This window comes from Tamandua tetradactyla, chromosome 14 (genome assembly GCF_023851605.1).
Source record: "Tamandua tetradactyla isolate mTamTet1 chromosome 14, mTamTet1.pri, whole genome shotgun sequence".
Lineage (NCBI taxonomy): Eukaryota > Metazoa > Chordata > Mammalia > Pilosa > Myrmecophagidae > Tamandua > Tamandua tetradactyla.
The window spans coordinates 49,699,277-49,716,462 of NC_135340.1; the positions used below are offsets into that span (position 1 = coordinate 49,699,277).

General features: G+C 36.8%; 1 protein-coding gene across 11 annotated transcripts in view; it reads left to right on the top strand.

Moving 5' to 3' along the window:
• CDIN1 (CDAN1 interacting nuclease 1) overlaps positions 1-17,186 on the top strand; it is a 225,809-nt gene that overhangs the window by 20,829 nt on the left and 187,794 nt on the right. For 2 of the 11 annotated variants that reach the window (XM_077127398.1, XM_077127399.1), the window contains exon 1: positions 3,673-4,899. The exons of 6 other annotated variants lie outside the window; for them this stretch is intronic. Coding sequence is in view for 1 of the 5 variants with exons in the window: in XM_077127395.1 (XP_076983510.1) it covers positions 461-588 (128 nt within the window). In the remaining 4 variants the exon portion in view is untranslated. Of the gene's footprint in view, positions 1-427; positions 589-3,672; positions 4,900-14,038; positions 14,111-17,186 lie in introns of those variants that run through there. 3 more of the 11 variants (XM_077127395.1, XM_077127400.1, XM_077127401.1) reach the window with 3 other exon arrangements.

Sequence of the window (17,186 nt, forward strand, 5' to 3'; positions counted from 1 at the left end):
TCCAGGTAACAGATTAGACAGTGCTTTTCACTTAAAGATTTGTTTATGGCTTGGTTTAGTGGAAATTCAGTACTTTGGTGGTGGTATAAAAATTTGCAGCCACATGCCAAATATATTAACAGAGGTACCATTTGACACCAGCAGAGCTTTTACCCTTATCATGGTTTCCATCTAAATATAGTTTACTTTTCAGTGGTTTGTTACCTAGATGTAGAACTGGGCGAAAGAAATCTGATCTTGGATGAATTCTGGCCTATCAGCATTTGTAGATAGAATTTTTAATCTATTTTTATTTTGATGTTCTTTTCTAATTTTAATAGTTAATTTAAATTTAATTATTGTCTTTTATTCTTTGAGAGACAGTAAATGGATTTGCTTCATTTGATTCAAAGTAATTTCTTTATATTATTTTTAGGGAGCAATGCTGCCGTGTTTTGATGTCCCAGACATAAAAGATAAAATGATCCTTTTCAGCATGCTCTTGACTGCAAAATATGGTGGAGTGCTAATATTCCGTGGAGTAAGGAGTAGTTCCCTTTCAGGACTGATGGCTTTACCAACTGGGATTTCATTAGAGATTAACACCAGGTACCATGTTTAAGTGTCCGGTGCCCACGGACAGTATAACTGAAACTGCAAAATAGATGTCTGCAGTCTATTTGGGAGTTCCTTGTGTGAAGCTGCTATAACTGGAATCAAGACAGAAATTACTGTAATCACAGATTTGACCTTTTTCTTTTTCTCTACAGCGTTTCCTTTTCATAATCGTAGGCATTAAACTCACATGATTCTGGTGGAGACCAGGCACAAACCTGACCATGTCAAATAGGTGTCTCCATAATCTTTGGAATGGATATTTTTTTAAACCCGGACCTCATAGACTAATCTTCCCCCTGTTTTTAAACCTCAGTGAACTCCCCCCCCTCCCCCAGGAGATTCACAGCTGGGCAACCATAGGGCATTTTATTCACCCCAGTGAACTGCATATCTTGTTTCTGGAGGACTCTTCTTTGATTTTTCTCAACCTGCCCAAATGTCTCAAGTGTGGCAGTTTCCAAAGCAGAGTATCTTTAATTTCCTCTTCAGGTTAAGGTGCATTATTTTGACCATTTCTGTTATGCTTTTGATTTTGACCGTCTCTGGGACTGAAATTCCTAAACTTCTGAGTAAACTCCCCGCATCCTGCCTGGATGAGCTCTACCACTGTACTGCTGCTGGACATCGTACAACAGACAGCACTGCAGGCTGGCTTTTCTAGACTTCCCTCAGAAAGGTCATCATGAGCATGACCTGACCACAGTACCACTGATTCATTAAATGGCATCATGTTATCCAATATGCACCTCTCCATTTCTTTTTTCCTTTTTGCAGTGAACAGAAAGATTAGTCTAATCTTTAAATTAGAGAGACATGAAAAATCATATGTTGAAAATAATATAAATGGATAACAATATGAGGGAAAGTATGAGTCTCAGATACTGTTAATTCTTAATGAGATGTACTCTGTGCTACCTAGCACTCCAGTGAAAGGGGCTCATGGTTTTGGTGCCATTGCCTGCCAGGTGATGAAGCTCTTCTGTCTCTGTCTTCCACTTAGCTCTTCTAATGTCCACAGATAGGTGACGTTTTCTCCTCCCCTTCATGTATTTCAGTGAAAAGAAATGACTCATTAAAAAAATGCCAGAATGAATATGTTTCCTACTGGACACATATTCCCATGATAGTTTTGGAACTACCTTTAGACCATATGGCACAGTGTTTTGAGTATCTTCAGTGGTTTGGGGGTGCGAGGGTAGTTTAGTGGTAGAATTCTTGTCTGCCGTGTGGGTGACCCCGGTTCAATTCCCAGCCCATGCACTTCCCAAACAAACAAAGAAGCCAACAAAAACAAACAAAATTCAACAAGTGGTGTTGCAATAATGGAATACTCACATGGAAAAAGAATGAAATGTGACCCTGCCATATAGTATTCACTAAAATAATGGTAACATCTTTGGCCTAAAATAATTTCAATATATCAGTTCTTCTCTGTTAGTTGAGAAAGCCCATTGTTTTCCTTTATCCTCACATTTACCAGGCATATACTCTTTTTCCTTAACTGTTAGACATTGGTTTATGTTCCCCCACCCCCACTTTTCTCCATATCCCTCAATGTAGATTAACTACGAAGAGATAGAAGATACATTTCATCTAAATCTGTTACCTACTTCTCATGATTGTTAATAAGTAATGAAATTGCTAAAAAACAGACTTCTTAGGGAAAGAAGAAAAAGGAAGGATTAGATGATATGTTGACTAAACATACCAGAGGAGTTCCTCAGTATTGGATTCTAAGTGACTGTTTTTTTTTTCAGAAAGGAAGATTATAGTTGTTTGAGAATTTCATTCATTTTTCCTTTTTCTTGTAGTGGTTGTGCAGGGGAATGGCGTTACTTGTTTTGTGCTACAGTTGGAAAAGAGTTTCGAATAGGATGACATTCGTCCTTTAGTTATTTTTTTCCCTCTCTGTTTGGTATGGACTTTGTATTTGTTAAGAATTACATTTAATTCGGAATGACAACATGATCTCGTTTTATCCTTTATGTCATTTAAACTTATGCTTTATCCTGTTTATCCTAGAAAACAGTAGAGTCAAATCGTCCATTTTCTTTATAAGGACGTTGCGTACTTAGAGTTGGAAGAAATCACTCAAAGCCTAGGTAAAATGGTGAGACAGGGCCCAGAAGAGTTTATTGACCGTTTCTTTGGCACAGTTTTGGGGTGGAGGTGGGGGTACATGTCAGGTATCATTTTAAAACTTGCATTTGTGAGATATCAGTAGATCCCTTACTTATCTTCGTTAGAATGCAGATTGATTAAACATTTGGGGGGAGGTAATTTTTAAATCATAGAAATAAGACTAAGTATCCAAGTGTAGTTAAACATTATTTGATACGCAGAAATTGTGTATCTGGGTTTAAAGCTGGCTCAACAAAACGTTATTACAAGACAAGCTTCTGTAGCAAACAGTGCTAAAACCTTTGGAATATTTGGGATTCAAACAACTGGTGGGGATGCAATCTGAAACTTGGGCAGTTTGCTTTGTGCTTCAGTGATCAGTTCCTTCCTGAAGAGGGCAGTTACACAGCTATGACACATGCAAATGCTAAACACAGTAACAGCATGAGGTCTCTGTCATTAACAGTAATTTATGTAATGAAAGCCACCTGGCTGTTTTTTTATAATTAATTGCTTGTAAATAATAAATTTAAATATAATTTATAGCTTTCTAAATTTGATTACCATATAGACCCAACAGCATAGCTAAAAAAAAAAACAATCCACAAAAATCAGAATTCCATAATTTACTTTGATGACTTTTAAAAGGTTATTTTTTTCCAAGTAAATATCAGGTGAAATATTTTTGGTGAGGAATGGAAAGAATGTAATCAAGTCCTGCTGGCTTTATTCAGGTTAGAATGCTAATTTTGAAATAGTATTACCAATTTAACTCTGATATTATTTCAATTGACCTTTTAAAAGTATTTGTACATATAATGTAATACATGTAGATAAAAGCACACCTACTTAACAGTGATATAGTGAAACTCTTTTGAAAAATTGTTTTTTTTTCCCTATTTGGTAAAATTCCAATTATGTTTTGAGAAGAATTTATATGTAGGGGAAAAAGCACTTAAGTATATATGATGATACGCTATAAACTGTGGTGATAATAAGAGGTTTTGCCTCATAGATTTACCAAGCACAGTATCATTAATTTCAGGAGGCTTTACAATATTTCTTTTTATGTGGCCACATACATTAGCTGCCAAAGAATTATTTTTTCTGATCACTGGAAACCGATCAGTGATTCAGATGGCTTAAAGATAAAGGGGACTTAAAGAGCCTTGTCTTTCATTAAAGAAGAAGTGCTTCTCTTTCATTAAAAAAGAAAGGGGGTGTAAGAGTTGTTCAGTGGTAGAATACTTTGCCTATCATGCTGGAGATCCGGGTTTGATTCCTGGTCCATGCACTTCCCCCAAAAACCAAACTAGCAAAACAAACAAAAAACAAGCAAAAATTCAACAAATGGTGCTGTAATAATGGGATACTCACATAGAAAAATAATGAAATGTGACCCCACCATACAACATATAAAAAAAAGAAAAGAAGGCAAGAATGAAGAAGGAAGGGGAAAGAAGGAAGAACTCAGTTTATTAATGTTTAAGGTAAATCTTATGAAGCCTTTTAAAAAATTAATACTTCTTTCTTGAATAAATCTCTACTAGAAACTGTGTCCTTTAAATACCTACATTGTTATTTTGGATTAGAGTGTGATATTGCTTTCATTGCCATTTTATGAAAATCTGTAGAGCACTTTGGTAGAGGATTAATAGATTAAAGGAGAATTTGTAGTTTTGAGATACAGACTTTGTAACATAGGAAGATTTTCCGTCAGATGCCACCAGCAGTATTTTTCTTTCATCATGATTAAGTTTACATGAATCAATAATGCTCTTTTAGTTGGTTGGGGCTTTTTTGTTTGTTTTGACAAGAATTCTGTTTGTTATCTGCTTGTTGACTGCCTAGTTGCTGGAGTAAAGTAGGTGAGGTGCCAGTATTAGCTGGAATTGTCTATAAAGAATAAAAGATTGAGGCTTCTGAGTGTGGTCAGAGTGTGACCACCATCCATTACCTCAACAGCAGATATCAGACTTGGTCATTGTTCAGTTGCTAAGGTCTAATAATCCCTCAAGAATGTAGAATGTTGTTGACTGTCCCCTTTTACATCACTGAAGAAAGAAGTTTTGCAACAGGTGCAGCTGTATACTAATTGTAGGGCGTGCTTAATTTGTCCAGAAGGGAGAGTGACTCCAAATTTGGTATCTTAAAGAGTGGAGTGACCTTTTAAAGTCCCAGGTTGAGTATTACCAACAATTGCAACAAGCTAATTATACCCACAAAGAGTTATGAAGTGCTTTTAAGTTTTCCTATACACCTAGAAGTTCAGTGACCGGATTGAAGTCATTAACATATGACAGATGCATCCCTTTTCAAGGGCTCCTATGATAAGTTTTGATTGTAGAAGTGGGAATTTGACCTGTAGCTTATCACTTGCTTCGGGAGTGTGCTGGGCGACAAGGATTTTTTTTTTTTTGACGAGTGTTATCTTACCCATGTTCCAGAATTCCATCTGCCTACTTCTTTCTCTCTGTTGATAGGAAGTCACAGCAGATAACCTTGATGTTGTTTTTTCCAAAGCATATTGTGCAGTTTTACACAATTTTTCTGTATAAATATATATAGACTATTAATGTTTCACATATTTTATTTAATATGCTTGTGAGTGTACTTTGTACCTGGGTACCTCATAGTTTTTGATTACATCATTTTTAGAAATACCAGCTTCCATTGATTTCTTTTGTTTTCAGTGGATGAATTAAAGGTATGAATATACATTTTGGCATATAGAGATGACGAGAAACTCTGACATCTACATTTCCGTGAAATTGACTACTTTTTGAGGTTGGAGAACAAGGAAGAGAATTTTGGGTTTTATCATAGGAGGCTGTATACACACATAGAGAAGAGTCTACTGTCCAAAGAATGGGCAAATGATAGAAATGCACCCCTTGAGAGGATGTGAAAATGGAGCACATAAACTCTGTGACTTCAGCACTTAAATGAAATTGCTTTTTATTATTTGATTGAAAAATCGTCCAAAACAAGCCATACAGGATTAAGGTTACAAAGCTTGTAGGTAAAACCAGTCTTGAGTAATTCAATTCTCTTTCACAATATCTTTGTATTTGTATATAGTCACTTTTTCAATAGAATAGGTGCCTGAAATTTATTTTTAAATGTTTCCTGTTCAATTAAAGTCATTGGTCTAAAAGTCACTATTTCCTTAACATCTAAGGTCTTTTGTAGGTTTTATGTTCCCAAAGGACATGATCATATTTAGCTGTGTTCCAGTTAATTATCAGCGAGCTCTTTTTGTACAATTAGGGAGTGGTTAATTTACTCTAAGTAAGGTTGCCACCTGCCTAGGGATTAACCCAAGCAGGTTGGAAGTCACAAAGAGACTTTTGAATTTGGGTTTATAGCAGTGGCAGTTGATTTCATTCTCTGTTGCAATTTTTGTGGTGTTTTCTGTGTTAATCAGTGATAGTGGTGATATCAGATGTTTTCTTGGTTTCTGTGCCCTCTACGTGGATAAACTATGTTGTCCCCCAAATTATATGGGAATCTGTAAATAGTAGGCATAATAGTTACTATTGGAAGTAAACTGGAAGGATCTTCTACTCATTTCCATGGCTTCCACTATTATAAATTCCTTATTGGATCAGTGGGTAGTGGGAAATGGCAGCCCTAAATGAGGAGAGTTTGTGGACCTGAATTGTGTTTAGTAGAAATAATTGTAATTTTAGCTGGTGACTCAGGGAAATAAACATGAAGAAAATGAATCATGTGGTTCACAGAAATATCTGAAGACATAATCTTACAGCATTTAAAATAAGTTGTGGGAAAAATCAAATTTATTAATGTAAATGTTCTTTTAAACCTTTGTATTAAAGATTTTCAACATAAATATATAAAATAAAATTCTCTACCTCATATGACCTAATGCGAGTGTGATTGCATTCCACCTGGGGCCTGCTCCCACTAGAGGAAGCCCCAGGATCACGACTCACTTTTTTGAGTTACTTTTTTTTCTTTCGTTCTTTTAATTTGAAATTAAATTGATTTATCTTAAGTAGTAATGTAATAAACATCAATTCTTTTTTTCAACTTCGATTAAAAAAAATTGAAATCTAATTCAGTGTTTTTTAGCATATTCACAAAGTTGTGAATATGCTAAAAAACTATCACCGCTATCTAATTCCAGAACATTTTCATAACCCCAGAAAAGCACCCTGTACCTATCAGTAGTCCCTCCCCATTCCCACCCTTCTCCCCCCAGCCCTAGGCAACCACTAATCAACTGTTTTTCTCTATAGATTTGCCTATTTTGGATATTTTATGTAAGTAGTGACCATTCAGTACAACTGAATGCTTTCTCTTCGCATAATGTTTTTGAGGTTCATCCATGTTGTTGCATTCCTCTTTATTGCCCAGTAATATTCATCGATGGATAGACTGCATTTTGTTTATCCCATTCATCAGCTGATGGATATTGGGTTATCAATAATGTACTGTAAACATTGTGTACAGGTTTTTGCATGGACTTTGTTTTTATTTCTCTTGGGTTGATTCCTAGTAGTGGAGTAGCTTGGTTTTTGGTAACTTTTGAGGAGCTTTCAGTTTGTGTTCTGAAGCCTCTGCACCATTTTACATTCCTCCCAGCCAGAAATAAGGGCTTTAATTTCTCCACATCCTCACCAACACTTGTGTATTGTCTGTCTTCTCCATTATAGCTGTCCTAGTCAGTAGTAAATGGCATCTCATTATGATTTTGATTTCTGTTTCCCTGCTGACTAGTGATGTTGAGAATCTTCATGTGCTTTTTGGCTATTTGTGTATTTTCTTTGGAGAAATGTCTTCATGTTGTTTGCCAGTTTTTTAATTGAGTCATTTTTCTTTCTGTTATTGAATTGTAAGAGTTCTTTATATATTCTGATCTGAGACTTGCAAGTGTTTTCTCCTGGTCACGTTCTTGTTGTTATCCTTGAGTTATTCTTTTAAAAGATCCCACTTCCAGAAGGAGGTGCAGAATATCAATTCAGGGATGTCTGTAGACTTCCTATGAGGGAAATATTACTGCTCTTTAGTGAAATTTTATTGTTGGATAAAATACATTGTTTTAGTAAAAGTTTTTCTTCTGGTGATATTTTATTTATTTATATATTTAAAAAATATTTTTAGTGACAAATCTTCATACACATATAGTCTATACATGGTGTTCAATCAGTGGCTGACAGTATCATCATATAATTGTGTGTTCATCACCATGATCATTTTTAGAACATTGCATCACTCCATAAAAAAGAAATAAAAAGAAAAAACTCATACATAGCATACCCTTTACCCCTCGCTCTCATTGACCACTAGTATTTTCATCTACCCAATTTACTGATAATATTTTGAATTACAAAACTACTTGACACACACTCTCTTAAATGCGACTTAAAGAGTTAGGTATACTTTAATATTTCCATTGTTTTACTTTGCTTTTTATACATATAAATATAATTTCAAGAATGAAGCCAAACAGGTTGGGGTTAAAGTAATTCAGAACATAGGGGTAAGGAAGACAGTGTCTATATTTTAGAACCACCCATGCTCTTTGAGACCAGTGGAAGAAAGGTTTATTTGATCTGGAACTGAAATTTTCTGTAGTGTTTAATCTAATTCAACTTATCTGTATAGCACATATGAACAATTGAAACACAGGGAGCACATAATAAGAAAGAGGGCCTTTGATATTGTATAGATTATTGTAATGCCTGGAAACATCCTAGAGTATATTAAGCAGATAATAAAAAAGTATTGGCAAAGTCCCCTGAGGGAGGGGAGAAAGAATATGGAACTATTCAACCTTACCATCAGGGACTCCTCTGACACTGTGTCAAACTTTAGGGATACCGAAATCAACAGGCCATGTTCTCGGTCATGAGGCTGACTCTTGTGAAGCTTATATAGGCAGTGGAGAAGCTCAGACCACCTATAGGCATGCCTAAGAGTTACTTCTGGAGGACCTCTGTTGTTGCTCAGATGTGGCCTCAGTCTCTCCAAGCCCAACTTTGCAAGTGAAATCATTGCCCTGCCCCCTACGTGGGACATGACTTCCAGGAGTGAAAGTCTCCCTGCTGACATGGGAGATGACTCCCAGGGATGAATCCAGACCTGGCACCATGGGATCAACATTTCCATCCTGACCAAAAAGGGGAAAAGAAGTGTAATAAAGTATCAGTGGTAGAGAGATTTCAAATAGAAGCAAGAAGCTACTCTGGAGGTTGCTTTATGCAAACTTCAGGTAGACCTTGCTACCTATCATAACCTGCCAACCTCCGACCAGGACCATTCCAGCCAATCCCAAAGAACACCTAGGGCAAAATATAAGATTCCACAAGGGTTCTATGCACTAGAGTAACTTTCCAGAAACCTACTACCTCCAGATGGGTCTCTGGTGCAGATAAGTCCTGAAACCTAGCCCAGCCTCTCCAGAACATCAGATAGTTCTATCTCCCTACCCCATATTAGTGACAGACCCTTCCAATATCAAAACTTTAGAATTATCATAGCCCAAACAACCCTAAAGAGGTATGGAAAGATCAAAGGTGATGGTGGAGTTATACAGAGAAGATAGGATTTAGCAAATGAATATGAATGCTGAATCATTAAATTGATACCTCTTTTAGTCTCTGGTATTTTAGAGCAGCTAGAAGTAAAAATCTAAAATTGTGATATTGTAACCTGTGTCAAAGTCTGAAATATGTTCTACAACTAATTATGGTGCTGTGCTTGGAAATTTATAGCTTTTTTGTATTATGTTATTTTTCGCAAAGAAAAGGAAAAAAAGTCAATTGGTGATGTTAAAAAAATATTTAAGCCCTCTAGCCTCCTATATTCTGGAGCAGCTAGAAGAAAAATCGGAGAGGATCATATGGTAGCCCATGACAAACTCTGGGATCTGTCCTAAACACTTGTTGAAGAGTACTTTGAAAACTCTTGCTTTTTTATTTCTTTGCTTTGTATATATGTTATACTATACAATTTAAAAAGTTAAAAATATATAGCTTTATCATATTATCTAAATGGTGATTTATAGACTTTGCTAATAAAATATTAAAGATTAAAAAATTATAAATCAGTAAAAGCATGATTTAAAAAATGATTATAATTTTTTAAATATCAGGGAGCTATCACCTAGAGATGAAAAATATTTTGAACTGAGTTCCAGTACTTAAAAAATATAATTCATCCTGTGCTGTTTATTAAGTATTCTGTTTTAGATAAAAAGTGATAATTGGGAGGGGCCCATCGCTGTCCTAGGCCACAAGACCCAAGCCTGTCTTCATGGCCTGGCTCTGGGCAAGTCGTTTACCCTCTTAGAGCCCCAGTTATCCATGTGGGTGGTGAGAGCTCCTCCAGCCTTTGCACAGGGGTGCTGTGAAGGTAGGTGAGGCTGTGTAACTGCTTTTCAGGGGGTGGTGGTGCCACGATGTGGCACTGCCAGTCTGGAGGCTGGTGTTTTTGTCAGGCTGTCTCTGTGAGAGAAACTAAACGAGAACTTCTCCCTTACCTGGCTCTCTGTGGGACCACATACTCCAGCTGTCTGACTTTTCAGAGCAGGGCATGGACCCTGAAGCTGCTGTGGCTGGGTCTCAAAGAGTGAAGAGCAGCATCTAGAAAACAGTTCCCAAATAGTAATGTGAGAAATTTTCAATCAGTAAGCAGGTATTTGAGTATTAACAAAACAGATTACACCTGTATCAAAGCACAGGTATGATTGTGTGTGTTAAATGATATTTGACCAAAACAAGGGGGCATGTCAAAAGCCCACAACTTGGAATTGTGGAGAAGTACCTAGTTGCTTGTTCCTCTTGTCACTCTGCTCCTGAATGACTTGAGCAAGGTAAATGCTTAAATTGTGCCTTTATAAATCTTTTCAGTTGTGTTATGTGAAAATTATAAATGTGTGATTGTTTCTGGTTGTTTTGTCCAGTAACAGATACATCGTCTCCTTTGGACAGTCAATGAGATGTTAGCGTTTGTGCTGTTTATCCTGAGAGATGAAGAAATAGCTTCTTCATGTTGACTTCTTTTGCCATGCTTTACCTTTGATTTGGACTGGTGCATATATAACTGTGTGTGAGTGGGCGCCTGTATATTTATTTTTACTTTATGTGCAAGGATAACAAGAATATATGCAGTATAGCTTTTAGTTGGATACTATTTTGAATGGACTAGAATACCTGTGGCCTGTTCTTAAGAGAACTCATAAAAATCTTTCTAAATGAAAATCACTCTACTGTTGGCAATCTCCCGTCTGCTTTTAGAACTTAGTGGCCAACCAGGGCAAACATTATTTAAGTTCAGGGGGTCCAGTGGGAAAAGTAATGGTTTTGTGTTACTGTGAATTTTAAATGTTATCATTTTTGTGTTACAGCATCATCTGTTCTTACATGTCACTAAAAATGTAAGTTTTAAACATTAAAAAAAAATGTTTTAGATAGAGTGGGCCACAGTGACTCAGCAGGCAGAGTTCTAGCCCATCATGCCAGAGATTCAGGTTCGATTCCCAGTACCTGCCCATACGAAAAAAAAAAAAAAATTAGGTAAAATTCAGGAGTGATAATACTTCTGACTCATTCTCTTAGAGTTATGTTATCCGAATTATCTGCATACCTTTATGTAGCAAGATACTTTTTATCATGTCATTTGAAAGGCATGAAGCTTAGTGTTTTTTATTTTGTTTTGGTTTTGTTTGTTTCATCATTTCTTGGAAATGTTTATGGATATGGTTGGAGAATTTGTACTCACAAATATGGCAGGTGTCCACTATAGTGACTAGTGAATCAGACAGTTCAGAGTCCTTCATTTCTGAGAGTAACTGTATTTTGTGCCTACCAGAAGCAAGACATCTAAAAATAAAACTCTTGGGGAGGCTGAGTGCAATGCAACATAGTCTTTAGAGTGAACTCCCCAGCTCATGGACTGTATGACCAAACTGGAGCTTGATAAGTATTTAGCTGAGTAAATGAGCTGACCACTAATAGGAGTGGCTTCCAAATATATAGTTATTTGATGTGTGCAATTACTGGGTTTAATGACATGAAGAGAGACTGAGAAGAAGATTTACACAAAATCTTCATGGGTAGGTTGAGTGAATCCAGGTATACCTGCTTCTCATTTGACATGAAATGAAATGTCATGCCTCATAAAATCAATAGCTTTTTCATTTCTCAGTATTATTATTATTATCTTAGAAGAGGAAAAAAAAGATTTATATTATGAGAATCGAGTACTTCATTCCCAAGTAGATTGTCTCTTGAACTTAAAAATATTAGTGAGGACTTTGCCTTTTATTAAATGAATAGCGAATTATTTTATTGGTTGTTCTGTTGTTCACCAATGGTATTTAAGAAATGAAATCCATTATAAAAGTTGATTTGGTGAGTGCCCTCAAAGGGTTAACATAGGCAAAGATTTAAAAATGGCTTGAGTTTATCAAATAAGAGTTATGGAAGTTAAGACAGCCTTGAAGTAGCCAGTTAACTTCCAGCCATGGTATATTGCTGGTAATTATAGCTCCTTCATTTGTGAGTGTTGCGTTCACTTGGGTGGAGTCCTCTGGTCATGGCAGAGACTGTAGTTTTCCCTCAATGTCTGTTCTCTCCTTCTTCCATGATGATGGAATCCCTGATTTTTGACTGGGCAGAGGCTCTCTTGCAGCTGTCATGGCCATGTGCCTGAATTCTGGCCATCACCAAGTTGAGGTTTCATGTGACAGCTTCTAAAGCCTTCTTTTAAGAGATTTCTCTCTTCTTCAGGGTCCTTTCTCCATCTTGCTGACTGGAATGCAGATGCCACTGTCTTAACCATAAAGCTGGGCATTGTACCAAGAGAGGTTAGAGTGATCTAGAAGGAGTCTGGGTCCCAAGGACTTTCTAAGCAGAAATACTATACTGAAAGAGACAAATTTCTTTTCTATTTAAACCATAGTTATTTGGGGTTTTCTATTCTCTGCAGCTAAACCTTGCCCCATCTGATATATAGATACTGGTGCTGGGTTTTATCAGGCTGGATTCCTGGGTATGTAAATTCAGGGAGTGTTGGGATCAGACCAAGTTTCTCACCATACTTAGAGCTATTTCAAAGTGCATGCCTTGGTAATTACTGGTGAGTCACGCAGTAGCTGTGCAGTAAGGTTAGCACTTTATATATAATACCTAGGATTTCTATATTCCCAGTTCTGGAATTTGGTCTGATTGAGTCAAGGCTCACATATGACTTTTACGGGTTTCCTGCAATGACTAGTTTACATTTTGTCCCTGACTGTGTGAAGATAGAGAGTTGGATTAAGGTGGTGTAACTGGTTATATATGGAACAGGTCACAGTACTGTTGTCATTGTCTCGTCATGAGCATCGTTTCTACAAGGTCAACCATTTCACTACTTATTGGTGTCTTTTTACAAGGTCAACCATTTCACTACTTATTGGTGTCTTTTAAAAAATAATAGGTGGTTATGAACATTGTGATATTGTAGTCATTTCTATAATTGACAGCAGAGCCCAAATCATATTGAGTTTTTCTCCTGTATTTGGTATGGCTAAAACTTTGGGCCTTAAAATAAAAGGCCCAAATAAAAGGATTTTATCGCTTAAAATCCCTACTGAGGGCATCATCGTTTTTATAAACAAGAAGTTTTTTCTGTTAGTAATGACATCTTCGTGTGGGTTCACGTCATCTAATGTTTTTTTAAGTGTGTCTATGTTCTTCACAAGTTAAAAGCTTTTCCCTGAAAATGGGTGTGTGTGTGTGTGTTTGTGTGTTTGTGAATGCTAAGGCATGGTGGTAGGCATGTCATTCTTCATTCAGATCATTACTTGAAAGCCTACGGTATGCAAAGCTGTGGTAAATAGTGGAGAAATAAAGTTAAAAATATATAAAGATTAAAAAAAAAAAGACAGCCCTCACTTAAAGAACTCAGAGCTGAATGAAAAAGCAAGTGAAGAAAGAAGAATACTTTAAAATTCAACATGAGACTTATCTGTAGGCTCACTAAATCCGGAAGTCTGAAAGGGTTCATGAAGTCCTTTGAAAAAGCAGCATTAGTCTAGCCAACAGCTAACGAAAGCTCCTTCTAAGTATGGTTTTGAATGTCTAAAAGTAAGATTTTTTAAGAACACAGGCTTTCTCAGGCTTTTGTTTGGTTTGATGCCCCGCTACTCTCTCCTCTGTTTTCTTCCTAGGGTATTGTATAATTGTCAGAATTCTGATATAGTTCACATTTAAGTTAGTTGTTTTGGAAATTCCCAGGTATCCTCCTCCAAATTTTGTTCTAACATCAGTTCTGGAAAACATTTGCCTTTGCAGTGTTTCAACAGAGTGTCACGTCGGACCAGTGAGAGCATATTAAAGAGAGAGCATCGACAAAGGAAGGGGAATGTGCACAGAAAGACGTAAGCAGCAGGATATAGAGTCTCCTTCCATCTCGTCTAGAGTGCAGATGCCATCCTCTTGACTGTGAGAACGAGCGTCGAACCCTAGACATGGTGGAAGGGTGAACCGAAATAAACTGGGTCGCTAGGACTTGGAGTCACAAAATGGAGAGGCTCTATCCTTCAGGAGCTAGGTGCCTTGTGTATTTTTTGGTAATCTCTCTACACCTACATTTTCTTATCTGCATATACTAATCTGGCTATGCTAACAGCAGTCTGGCTCTACTGATATCCAAGGCTGTTATGGAAATATATATGAAATTAAGTATTATACAGATTTCATTGCTATAATTTCTGAAATAAGTTCTTTATTAAAAAATCTTTATTTTGTTGTCCTCTTTAAAGGGCATACTTCTTGGTTTTAGATTGTCATAACTAGGGAAAGGGTGGTATCTGATATAATTATAATATGTAGGGAAAGCTTTTGTTGGCTGTTCTAATAAGTTCAGTTTTTTTTTTTCCCAAGGGCTTTTAATAGAATTGCTTTGGTCTAAGAATTCATGATAGACTAAATGAAATCCTTCAGTCTGCTGGATTTACTGAGACCATAAATTAGCCTCACAGAGAATGTATCTTTCTTTTTACCTTTTCATTTGACGCAATTCACTGAAATGATGACTACCTGTAAGTGGTTAGAATTTTATGTATGGGAAACTCGAAAGGAAAAACTTTTATATAAAGTAAGGCATTTGTTTCTTTCATAGTGTTGTCACCTGCAATTGATCTTTTTCAATGTGTTTATGCCTAAAAATAGATTTCAGTATAGGTTTCTTAATGTCTGTATCCTAGAACTGAAGAGTCTATATTTAAAATAGTTTTTCTGATATTTTTTTTAGTGACACATTTAGGGCAAACCTGGGCATTGCCCAGTTTAACTCAGTGAAACAGAGTAGACTTGATGGTAGGGCATGGAAGACAGGACCTGCCTGTAGTCTTCCCTTCCTACCCCATTACTGGAATAGAGAGCCTGGAAAGAAAGCAAAGCAGGTGTTGTCTGGGTGGAGCAATGTGGAGTAAAGAGAAGGCCAAGGCTTTTTTTTTTTTTTTTTACACTTATTCCACCTTATTCTAAACCTTTAAAGTAGCCTGTGTTTAACTGGTCAGATTTTTTCACCTCCTCTTCATCTGATTCTTGCCCTGAATACGCAGTACAGTTTTTAAGACTGCACTTTTTGTGCAATTGTTTTATCTCCAGAAGAAAGCTTTCTTTCCTCTGTTCCTTCTCTGGGAGTGTTGATCTCTTTTGTTCGTTTTGTTTCACTTCTGTAATTTTTTTACATTCCTTTCCTGGTCTCCGACTGCTTTTGCCTGGAAGGCAAATTCTGGGAGGAGAGTCATTTCTGAGAAAACTTTCCTAAGTCAGTATTTCCCAGCCAAAACCGGGTTAGTGACCCATAAAGGGGCACAGACCAGCTCCAAAGTATCCTGAGGAGGGGTTCAGGAAGGGCAGCAAAAGCCACTTTGATAGCTCCCCAAATCTGTGCTTTCTTGTCCAGCTCAGCAAATGTAGCCCTTTAGCTCATCACCCCCTGGAGCCCGAGTAGGTTCTGTGTCTGTAAATCTCCACTGCCTCTGGCTTGTTTGGAGTGGGGTTGAAATAATGGCTGCTGCTGCCTTTGTCCAGCATGGGTTGAAAGACTAGCTCAGAGCTGGGACTCAGCAATCTGAATTTGCTATTCACAAAGTGTGATCAGTATGTGCCATGCCCATCCCTGTTCTTGAGGGTGAGGATTTTTTATGTCCCTTTTTGTCCCCAGTGAGCTAGCCGGGGACTTGACCTTAGGGTGGCCCTCTGCAAGTGTGGATTTGATTGGGAAGCAAGAAAAAAAGGAATGTGGTAAGATCTGCAATTTTGTATTTAATAAAAGAACAGCTTAATGCACTTTAAGTCGCTCCATTTGTTGTTTCAACACTCCCAGCCTTTATTGTTAAGGTAGGGTGATTGTAGAATAATAATAGTTCATACATGATAATGATGAGGTCGATAGAGAAGATTGAAAATCTACAGTGTTTTCTAAAGTAATGTAACAGGGAAAACATGGTATCTATCGAGTCTTGAAATAGTTTATACCCTAAGAATATTACTGAGGCTATTTATAGGTACTAACTATTCAGGAAACTAATTTTATGCTACTTCCTGCATTTCCATAATCTTAAAACAAACACATCAGTTTGGTAATTGGGAGTTGAATTAGGAATAAGGGATAGAAGATAGGGAAAAGATTTGAGATTATTCATACCGTTATGTTATTCTACCTGACAATTTATTGGGGAGGAAATGATAAAAGATAATAGTTGTATCTACTTCATTATAAATTTTATAAAAATTGTAAAAGTGAAACTGCGCAATCATTTTTTAAGAGTTTTATATATTGTGTCTGTGATCTGTTAGATTAAGGAAGATTAGGAGAGCAGAATGTTTATTTTTGTTCAATGAAAGAATACAGAAATATTTAGATGGTTTTAAGCAGTATTTTAAACTTTTTTATTCTATGAAATGGGAAAACTAATTGTGTTTATTAGACATAAACTAGTAGCATTATGGTCAGAAAATTAACCTTAGTCTTTAGATGTTTACTCACTAAGGGTAATGTAGAATTGGGCAGAATAACTTAGTATTCCAACAAAACTTCATAAGATGAAGAATTCCTTGTGAAGAGGAGCTGTATTAGTTAGGGTTCTCTAGAGAAACAGAATCAACAGGGAACACTTGCAAATATAAAATTTATAAAAGTGTCTCACGTGACTGCAGGAATGCAGAGTCCAAAATCCGTAGGGCAGGCTATGAAGTCGACGACTCTGATGGAGGGTCTGGATGAACTCCACAGGAGAGGCTCACCAGCCGAAGTAGGAATGAAACCTGTCTCCTCTGAATCCTCCTTGAAAGGCTTCCCATGATTAGATTAAGCATCGCTCATTGCAGAAGACACTCCCCTTTGGCTGATTACAAATGGAATCAGCTGTGGATGCAGCGGATGTGATCATGATCTAATTCTATGAAATGTCTTCATTGCAACAGACAGGCCAGCACTTGCCC